A 10,717-nucleotide genomic window follows, 5' to 3' on the forward strand; every position below is an offset into this window, starting at 1 on the left:
TTGAGAGGCAGAGACACAACCAGAGGCAGAAGCAGGTTCCCTGCAGGGAGTCAGATGCAGGACTCGATCTCAAGACCCCGGGATCATGATCTGAGCCGAAGGCAGACGCTCAACCACTGAGACACCCAGGTGCCCCAAGACCACTACTTTCAAGAGTTGGAGACATAGCTGACTTTCCTAACACATAAGAAAAGACAGAATTAGACAAAATGAGGAGACAGAGGAATACGTCCCAAATGAAAGTATAAGATAAAATCACAGCAAGAGAGCTAGATGAAACAGAGGTAAGTGATATGCATGATAGAGAATTTAAAGCAATAGTCATAAAGTTACTTGCTGGCCTTAAGAAGAGAAGGGAGACCTTAGAGATTGAAAACATAAAAAAGAACCAAACATAGATGAAGCACTCAATAACTGAAATTAAAAATACACTAGAGAGAATGAGTAATAGCTTAGAGGAATTGGAAGAATGAATTAGTGATCTGGAGGACAGAGTAATGGAAAACAATCAAGCTGAACAGGAAAAAATAAAAGATTAAGACAAAATGAAAATAGACAGGGAACCTAACAACACCCCCAAGCATAACAACATTCACATTGTAGAGATCCCAGAAGAAAAGAAGAAGAAGAATGTAAAGTTGCTCCTGCTTACGGTGGTAAGAAAAGAGGCTACGAGGCAAGTGGATCCCAGAGATGAACTTTATTGCAAACACCCTCGGGCAAGGTTCCACGATTGGGGGGGTGGGGGGTGAGTCGGGGAAGTCGCGCTGGGAGAGTTGGCAGGGTCCTTTTTATCGGGTTGAAGCAGGGCATAGGCTTGTGTCTACATAAGGTAAGGTCTGGAGGGCATGGGTGGGAGAAGCCCGTGATGGACAGTTCCCAATTGGGAAGTTCCTGGGTGGACAGTTTCAGTTTCCTGATGGTGACCTGGAGGCCGCAGTGAAGGTGGTGGGGAAAGTCCGCCATCTTGGAGAGGGTTGGCGGGGTGATCCGCCATTTTGGAGCCCCGGTTTCCCAGCCCGCCCATCATTCCGACCTCTTTATATTCATATTGGTGTCAGGGGGCGTGGACTCTATTCTGGCTACTTCCTGCGGGCAGTAGGACGTCATCGTAGAGGCCATCGGATGTGGGCAGGCGTGAATAGGGCTGCAGGAGGTGCTGGTTGACTGATACCCTGGTTATTTCCTGCCGGCGCTCCTGTAAGCAACGTATAAGGCAGGGAGCGATTGAGATGAACAGGAGGAGTATACAGAGGGGCCCTGCGAGGGGAAGGAGCCGAGTTACCCAGGCTTGGGGACTTAAGCCCCAAATGGAGTCATCTTGGCGTCTCACTCGGATCCCGTCTTTGAGTTCTTTGACCTTGGAGCTGACTATGCCCTACTGGTTGACGAAGTAGCAGCACTCTTCGTTTAAGTAAAGGCATGTTCCCCCTTTTTCGGCGGTGAGGAGATCTAAGGCGCGTCGGTTTTGTAGGGTGACGGCGGCTAAGCGGTGATCTGAGTCTGTAGGGCGGTGAGTGAGTCTGCTATTCGTTCCATGTCCTCATTGAGTGCCTGGGAGAGCTTATAATAGAAGTTAATGGAGGTTCCCAGCCCTGCCGCCCCAGTTGCCACACCGACAGTTAGTCCTGCCCCTATAAAAAAGAGGAGGAAGGCAGCCCTCTTTCTCCGAGAGGTAGGGGACAGTTCAGATAAGAGTTGTTCAGATGAGTAGATGCTGGTGGTAGGAGACAGAAGGATGAGAATACAATCCAAGGAATCATTGGCGGTTAGGCAGCAATAGATCCCTTTTGGGCAGGAGAGGAAGATTCCCAAGGAGGTGCAGTAGCGGAGAGTGGAGGTGTTTTTCCCTGATAGCAGGACCTGTGCATAGAAGTATAGGCCGAGAAATAGCGTGAGGTAGCTGAGCCCCTCATGCAGTCACATGACTCCACCTGGATCTGGGGACTCAGGAGGAGTACGAGAAGGAGCACGAGAAGGAGCCCTAACCAAGCAGAGTTCGGTGGAGCCCACCATCTGGGAGGCCCACTTACTGTCAGAGGGGCCCGTTTAAGGTTGTTGATGTGCACCCACGGCTGGTGGCCCAATAGCTTTGCTGCAGTTGGGGTGCTGAGGATGACAGTATGGGGCCCAGTCCACCGCGTCTGTAAGGGACCGGGGTTGCGACTCCTGAGGAGAACCTGGTCCCCCGGGAGCAGTTTTTGGGGAGGAGTCTCATCATCTTCGGGGTTGTTCGGGGCTGGGGTGACTGAGTCAGCATGAGCTCTCAGGAGGGCCCGGAGCAGAGTGAGGTAAGGCAGATATGAGAGAAGGGGTGGAGGAACAGCAGGGAGATTGTGATCTATGAGGAAGGGACGACCCTAGAGGAGTTGGAACGGGCTTAGTCCCAAGGGTCCACGGGGGGCCACTCTCAGCCTAGTGAGGGCTAGAGGCAAGAGGGTAGGCCAAGAAAGATGGGTTTCCAAGGTAAGTTTGGTGAGTTGGGCTTTAAGTAGGCCGTTGGCCTTTTCTACTTTACCCGAGGACTGAGGATGGTAAGGGATGTGCAATCTCCAGGAGATGTTGAGATGATGAAGAGATGATGAAGGCAGGTCCGTTATCTGACTGGAGGGTTTGGGGCATTCCGAAATGGGGAATGATGTGTTCAGTAAGGATTGCAGCGAAGACGTCCGCCGTCTCACGGGCCGTGGGATAGGCTTCTATCCAACCTGTGAACGTGTCACCAGGGTTAGTAGGTAGCGGAGGCTTTTATGATGGGGCATGTGGGTGAAGTCCAGCTGCCAGTCTTCTCCTGGCTGGTGGCCTCGCAATTGGTGGTTAGGTCCTGGCCTGCGGATCCCACCTTGTGCATTGACAGCTGAACAGACAGTGCATGCCCTGTGAACGGTTTCAATGACCTTGGACAGAGAAGGGTGGTAGAAGAGAGGTTGTAAGAATTGAAACAACGCCTTGGGGCCAATATGGAGCAACTGGTGAATTTCTGTGACCAGGGTGTGAGCCAGGTTTTCAGGTATGGCAATGTGGTTCTGCATGTGGATCCACCCTTTGTTCCCTAGTTTGCCCCCCAACTTTTGGAGTGCTAGTGTCTCTTCCTCGGTGTAACAAGGTTGATGTGCAGTGTTGAGGAAGAGTACAGGGGCAGGAGTGGCGCTAAGGGCCGTCTGCCTGGCCACCGTATCAGCTTTATTGTTGCCTAGGGAGACCGGGTCAGGGGTAGTTTGGTGTCCCCGGCAGTGGACGATGGTGACCTCGGTGGGTAGGCATAGGGCCTTGAGGAGCCTGGCAATGAGCGGCCTATTTACGATAGGGGTACCTTTGATAGTCAGGAATCCCCTTTCTTGCCAAATAACCGAATGAGTTTGGGATATGAGGTAAGCATATTTGGAGTCAGTGTAAATGGTGACTCGTTGTCCCTTGGACAGGTGGAGCGCCCAGGTTAGAGCTATCAGCTCCGCCTTATGGGAAGTAGTCCCAAGAGGAAGGGGGGCTGCTTCAACAACCACCTCAGAGGTAACTACGGTGTAGGCAGCATGGTGCAGGCCATCTGAGGTCAGAAGGGAGCTGCCATCTACAAACAGGATGCGATTAGGGTTAGCCAGAGGTTGATCAGAGAGTCCAGGGTAAGAGGGGGTAAAGTCCTCCAGAAGTTGAGGGCAAGAGTGAGAAGTGTCAGGGGTAGGCGAGGGTGCAGGCAGTAAAGTCGCAAGGTTTAAGCTGGGGAAGACAGAGATATCTGAGGGTTTTCGACAAATAACAAATGGATTAACTGCACCCGGGAGGGAGTCAGCTGGGCCAGAGACTGATGGCCAAGGAGGTCCGTGAGTCGGTGGGGGGAGTAGATTGTAAGAGGCTGTCCTAAGGACAGTTTTAGGGCCTCCTTAGTGAGGGAGGCCACAGCAGCCAGGGCCCTGAGACAGGGTTGCCAACCCCGGGTGGTGGGGTCTAACTGTTTGGACAGGTAGGCTACTGCCCTATATGTAGGCCTGGTGGGCTGGGCTAGAAGGCCGGTGGCCGACCCAGATCGTTCATCAGTGAAGAGATGGAACGGTTTAGTATGGTCCGGGAGGGCCAGAACTGGTTCCTTAATGAGGCAGTCTCGGAGCCTCGAAAATCCATGCTGGATTGAGGCAAGATCACTTAAGGGACCCTGAGGGGCTTCGTTGGCTGCCTGATATAAAGGCCGGGCCAGGATAGAGAAGTTTGGAATCCAGTGTCTAAAAAACCCCACGAGTCCTAGGAAGGAAAGTATCTCATCTGCACTCTGAGGGGGTTGCAGTTCTTGGAGGAGGCGAATACGGTCCCCAGTAAGGGATTTAGAGGTAGGGGTCAGAGTGATCCCTAGATACATGACCGATGGGGTATGAAGCTGGGCCTTAGATGGGTTGACTCTATACCCTCTAGCTCCCAGGAAGTTTAGTAGGGTAGAGGTATCTTCCTGGGAGGTCAGGCGGGAAGGGCTACAGAGAAGCAGGTCATCTACATACTGCAGCAGGGTACTGGCCTCCAGGATGCATTCCTGGAGGTCAGCCGCCAGGGCCTGGCCGAAAATGTGGGGGCTGTCACGAAACCCTTGTGGTAGGACTGTCCAGGTAAGTTGTCCAGAAACATGGGTGTCTGGGTCTTTCCAGGTAAAAGCAAACAGAAAATAGGAGTCAGGATGCAGAGGAATAGTAAAGAATGCTTCCTCTAGGTCGAGAACAAGAAATGAGACGTGCCAGGAGGGATGTGAGACAGTAGGGTATAGGGGTTGGGGACGACCGGGTGGAGTAGGACAACAGCTTCATTAATGAGCCGTAGGTCCTGTACCAGCTGATATGCCCCTGATGGCTTTTGTACAGGCAGGATGGGGGTATTGCAGGGGGAGTTGATAGGAATGAGAAGGCCCTGCTGCTTTAGGCGGTCTATTATAGATTTGAGACCCCTACGATGGGTAACGGAGATGGGGAACTGAGCCCTAGAAGGGTATGTGGAGTTATTCTTTAACCAGATATGAACAGGACTGTGGTGGGAGGCGACGGTGGTTTTGGATGTGTCCCAAACTTGGGGATTAACGGTGGGCAGATTTGTAGGGATGGGAGTTGGAGGAGAAGGGAGGAGTGGCAGTAGAAGACACTCTGAGGCTGAAGGAGAAGGAGAGAGATGGACGGTGGCCCGCAGTTTTTGGAGGATATCTCTTCCCAAGAGAGGCACTGGGCAGGTGGGGATTATGAGGAATGAATGAGAGAAAGGGAAACCATCCAGGCTGCAAGTAAGAGGTCGGGTTATTCTTGGGGAAGAGGAGGTACCGTGGATATCCATCGCCGCGACCAGTGAGGCATATGTGGGTCCCGAGTAGGATGGCAGGACTGAGTAGGTAGCCCCCGTGTCCAGCAGAAAGGAGATGGACTTACCCGCTACCTGGAGCGTTACCCTGGGCTCGGCTTGGGTGAGGGGGTGTCCGGGTCCGGGCTCCGTCAGTCGTCCTCCAGCCCGAGTAGCTGAAGAACAGGACTTGCCGGTTCAGGGTTTCCCCCGCGTAGAGGCGCCGAGGATCCCCCGAGGCTAGGACAGTCCGACTTCCAGTGTCCCATCAGGTGACACTGAGGGCACGGCTTTGTGGGTGCCTTCGGGTTAGGACACTGAGGGGCCCAGTGCCCTTCAGCACCGCCCTTAAAGAGGGGTACGTACTGTTGCCCCTTGTTGCTGTTTCCGGAAACTGCCGCCTGCAGGGCCGCCCCCAGGGCCTGGGTTTGTAGTTGGACCTTCTGCTGGAGCCTGGCTGGCCGTTTGAGTTCGGCTGCCTCCTCTCGGGAGTTGAAAACCTTAAAGGCCATTTTCACCAGGTCAGAGATGGGGGTCTGAGGGCCCTCCTCTGCCTTTTTTAGGTTTTTCTGATGTCCGGCGCCGATTGGGAAGTGAAGTGGGTCGCCAGGACTGTGGCTCCCGCCGGGGAGGCCGGGTCTAATCTAGTATACTGTGCTAGAGCCTCGGTCAACCGGTTTAGGAACAGGGCAGGGTTTTCATCTGGGGCTTGGATAACCTCCCTGATCTTATCATAGTTAACTGCTTTATTGGAAGCTGCCCCCATGCTGGCGATAAGGCATTGAACCACGCGGGCTCTCCGGCGGCGGCCATCTTGGCCATTCTGATAGTCCCATCCGGGCTCTGCAGCCGGGACCGCCTGAGCACCTACCCGCAAGGGGGCGTCGGTGAGATGGACTTGCTCGGCACGTTCTCGGGTGGCGGCCTGGATGCGTTCCCTCTCCTCGGTGAGGGTAGTGGTCTGAACCATGTGTAAGTCATGCCAGGTAAGATCATAGGCTTGGGCCAGATAATGGAACTCTTTTATGAAATTGTCTGGGCTGGCGGAGAAGGAACCCAGGCATTTCTCAATTTGGGAGAGGTCCTGTAGGGAGAAGGGCGCGTGCACTCGAACAACCCCTTCGGCTCCAGCCACCTCCCTTAAGGGGCAGACTAAGCTGGACCGAGGGTTTTGGGAACCCGTCTGGGCCGAAATGGGAGGGGAAGATGGGAAGTCCGACAGAGACTCGGCCCCTGTCAGGGGTGGAGGCTCAACCTCGGAAACAGCTCTTGGGGTCTGCAACGGTGCTGGGGTCGCAGTGGGTTGAGGAGGGAGCTGATAAGGAGGAGGAGGGGGTAAGGTGGGAGCTCGAGAAGGGGGTACAGAAAGGTTTTCCAGCGGTTCAGAAAGAGAGGACTGAAGAGGAGAGTCTGGTTCTTCAGGTGCGGTAGAGGAAGAGCGCGGAGTGGGGGCAGGAGCCCGAGCAAGGAGGACTTGAGAGGTTGAACACTGGGAGCACAAGGACGCCGAGACCGTAGGGTCCAGAAAGCTTGGACATGGGGAATTTCGGACCACTTGCCCTGACGCCTGCATAGATTGTCGAGATCTGTGAGCACCTGATAGTCAAATGTGTCCTCGGGAGGCCATTGCGATTGGTTGTCTAATTTGTATTGAGGCCAGGCAACAGTACAATAATGTATAAGGCATCTGCTACGTAAGTCCTGGTACAACTCTAATGTACGGAGGTTGGCCAGAAGGCAGCCCAAGGGCGTTCTGGAGTCGAATTTGGATTGGGAGGCTCCCATGGTCCCCTTTACCAACCGACTCAGATTACAGAGGCGAGCATTCCCTCGTCCGTGCACTGGGTCACCGGAGGGACAGTAGTTCCCGCGGAATGAGGACGTCTCCTGATTCCTTGGGACTGATGGGGCCACCAGGTGGCTGGGGGTTTGCCCAGGCTAGGACAGGGCAACCCGGAAGTGGATCAGGGGCCAGGGAGCACTCCCCACACGCGGTTCTGAAGTAAGCCTTCCCGAGGTGGGCAGCGGGAGATTGCAGTCTGCCGGTGAGGAGGAGGGAGCCTCTGTGCCTGGCGAGGGCTCGACCTACCTCCCAGGTTTCGGCACCAAATGTAAAGTTGCTCCCGCTGACGGTGGTAAGAAAAGAGGCAAGTGGATCCGAGAGATGAACTTTATTGCAAGCACCCTCGGGGGAGGTTCCACAACTCACGGGGCGGGGGGGTAGGGAGAGAGAGAGAGAGTCGGGGAAGTAACCGCTGGGAGGGAGTTGGCAGGGTCCTTTTATCGGGTTGAAGCAGGGCATAGGCTTGTGTCTACATAAGGTAAGGTCTGGAGGGCATGGGTGGGAGAAGCCCGTGATGGACAGTTCCCAATTGGGAAGTTCCTGGGTGGACAGTTTCAGTTTCCTGATGGTGACCTGGAGGCCGCAGGGAAGGTGGCGGGGAAAGTCCGCCATCTTGGAGAGGGTTGGCGGGGTGATCCGCCATTTTGGAGCCCCGGTTTCCCAGCAGGGCCATCAAAGAAGGAGGGGGAGGGGGAGGGGGAAAGGGAGAGGGAGAAGGAGAAGACAGAAAATTTATTTGAAGAAATAACTAAAAAAAAAAAAAAAGAAAAGAAAAGAAAAAAGAAAAAAAGAAATAACAACTAAAAACTTCCTGAATCTTCAGAAGGAAACAGAAATCCAGATCCAGGAGGTACAGGAAGCCACCAACAAAATCAACCTAAGGAGGTCCATACCAAGACACATCGTAATTTAAATGGCAAAAAGGTAGTCATAAAAAGAGAATTTTAAAAGCAGCAAGAGAAAAGAAAGCAGTCGCATACAAGGGAAAACTCCATAGGGAGTTTCCAGTAACTTTGTAGGCTAGAAGAGAGTAGCATGATATATTCAAAGTGCTGAAAGGGGAAAAATCTGCACCAAGAACTTTCTATCCAACAAGACTATCATTCAGAATATAAGGAGAGATAAGGAGTTTTCCAGACAAACAAAAGTTAAAGGAATTCATGACCATTAAATCAGTCCTACAATAAATGTTAAAGGGCACTCTGAGTGGAAAGGAAAAACTATAAGCAGAAGTAAGAAAAGTAGGCACAAAAGCAGTAAAAAGCATATCTATAAAATCAAGGTATTTATAAAACAAAAGGATATAAAGTATGACACCATATGTATAAAATGTGGGTTGAGAGGGGTAAAGAATGGTTTCAAATTTAAGTGACCATCAACTTAATATAGACTGCTGCATGAATATGAAGTTATATACAAACTAATGGTAACTGCAAATCAAAAACCAGTAACAGATATGCAAAAATAAAGAAAAAGAAATCCAAGCACATCACTAAACAAAGTCAGCAAACACAAAGAGAAGAAAATAAGAAAATAAAGAGAGAAGAACTACAAAAGCAACCACAAAACAAGAAATAAAATAGCAAGAAGTACGTAACTTTTGAATATAAATGGACTAAATGCTCCAATCAATAACTATCAATAACTTTTTTGAATATAAATGGACTAAATGCTCCAATAAAAAGACATAGGGTGACAGAATGAATAAAAAAGCAAGACCCATCTATAAGCTGCCTACAAGACTAATTTCAGATCTAAAGACACACACAGATTGAAAGTGAAAGGATGGAAAAGCATTTAGCATACAAATGGAAGTGAAAAGAAAGCCAGTATAGTTAGACTTATATCAGACAAAATTGAGTTTTAAACAGAGACTGAAAAGACAAAGAAGGACACTACATAATAATAAAAGGGACAATCCAACAAGAGGATATAACAATTGTAAATATTTATGCACTCAACATGGGAGCACCCAAATGCATAAAGCAGCCAATACTAAACATAAAGAAGTAATCAATAGTAATAATATAATAGTTGGAGACTTTAAGACTTCACTTACATCAATGGATAAACTATCCAAACATAAAATCAGCAAGGAAACAGTGGGCTTGAATAGCACATTGGATATTGTGGATCTAACAAATATATTCAGAATACTCCATCCTAAAACAGCAGAATATACATTCTTTTCAAATGTACATGGAAAAACAAAAAACAACAACAACAAAAACAAAAGTACATGGAACATTCTCCAAAATAGATAACATATTAGGCCACAAAACAAGTCTCAACAAATTCAAAAAGATTGAAGTCATACCATACCTCTTTGCCCAAACACAATGCTATGAAACTAGATGTCAGCCACAAGAAAAAGTCTGAAAAGACCACAAATACATGGAGGTTAAATAATATGCTACTAAAAAATGAATGGGTCAATCAAGAAATCAACCACTCTCTTGCACCATACACAAAGATAAACTCAAAATGGATGAAAGATCTAAATGTGAGATAAGATTCCATCAAAATCCTAGAGAAGAACACAGGCAACACCCTTTTTGAGCTCAGCCACAGTAACTTCTTGCAAGATACATCCACGAAGGCAAAAGAAACAAAAGCAAAAATGAACTATTGGGACTTCATCAAGATAAGAAGCTTTTGCACAGCAAAGGATACAGTCAACAAAGCTAAAAGACAACCTACAGAATGGGAGAAGATATTTGCAAATGACATATCAGATAAAGGGCTAGTATCCAAGATCTATAAAGAACTTCTTAAACTCAACAGCAAAGAAACAAACAATCCAATCATGAAATGGGCAAAAGACATGAAGAGAAATCTCACAGAGGAAGACATAGACATGGCCAACAAGCACGTGAGAAAATGCTCCGGCATCACTGGTCATCAGGGAAATACAAATCAAAACCACAATGAGATGCCACCTCACACCAGTGAGAATGGGGAAAACTAACAAGGCAGGAAACCACAAATGTTGGAGAGGATGTGGAGAAAAGGGAACCCTCCTGCACTGTTGGTGGGAATGTGAACTGGTGCAGCCACTCTGGAAAACTGTGTGGAGGTTCCGCAAAGAGTTAAAAATAGATCTGCTCTATGACCCAGCAATTGCACTGCTGGGGATTTACCCCAAAGATACAGAGACTGAAACGCCAGGACACCTGCACCCCGATGTTTATAGCAGCAATGTCCACAATAGCCAAACTGTGGAAGGAGCCTCGGTGTCCATCGAAAGATGAATGGATAAAGAAGATGTGGTCTATGTATACAATGGAATATTAGCCATTAGAAACGACAAATACCCACCATTTGCTTCGAAGTGGGTGGAACTGGAGGGTATTATGCTGAGTGAAATAAGTCAATCGGAGAAAGACAAACATTATATGGTCTCATTCATTTGGGGAATATAAAAAATAGTGAAAGGGAATTAAAGGGAAAGGAGAAAAAATGAGTGGGAAATATCAGAAAGGGAGACAGAACATGAGAGACTCCTAACTCTGGGAAACGATCTAGGGGTGGTGGAAGGGGAGGTGGGCGGGGGGTGGAGGTGACTGGGTGACG

At 49.6% G+C, this 10,717-nt stretch overlaps 1 protein-coding gene and 1 pseudogene across 1 annotated transcript; one reads left to right on the plus strand and one right to left on the minus strand.

Moving 5' to 3' along the window:
* Positions 1–1,167, plus strand: part of LOC100683003 — a 26,470-nt pseudogene extending 25,303 nt beyond the window's left edge.
* LOC111097257 (soluble scavenger receptor cysteine-rich domain-containing protein SSC5D-like) lies at positions 693–6,874 on the minus strand. Its single transcript, XM_038544085.1, has 3 exons — positions 6,173–6,874; positions 5,391–5,801; positions 693–2,708 (listed from the first exon to the last, which is right to left on the minus strand). The coding sequence occupies exons 1-2, from the start codon at positions 6,872–6,874 to the stop codon at positions 5,454–5,456; spliced, it is 1,050 nt and encodes a 349-aa protein (XP_038400013.1). The 3' UTR covers positions 693–2,708; positions 5,391–5,453.
* Between the last annotated feature and the right edge of the window lie 3,843 nt (positions 6,875–10,717).

The sequence above is a fragment of the Canis lupus genome, chromosome 8 (assembly GCF_011100685.1).
Source record: "Canis lupus familiaris isolate Mischka breed German Shepherd chromosome 8, alternate assembly UU_Cfam_GSD_1.0, whole genome shotgun sequence".
NCBI lineage: Eukaryota > Metazoa > Chordata > Mammalia > Carnivora > Canidae > Canis > Canis lupus.

Coding starts and splice junctions, on each gene's coding strand:
- LOC111097257 (XM_038544085.1), bottom strand. CDS start 6,874: ATGCAGGCGTCAGGGCAAGTGGTCCGAAATTCCCCATGTCCAAGCTTT. Junction 5,802..6,172: donor TCACCGACGCCCCCTTGCGG/GTAGGTGCTCAG, acceptor ATGGCCTTTAAG/GTTTTCAACTCCCGAGAGGA.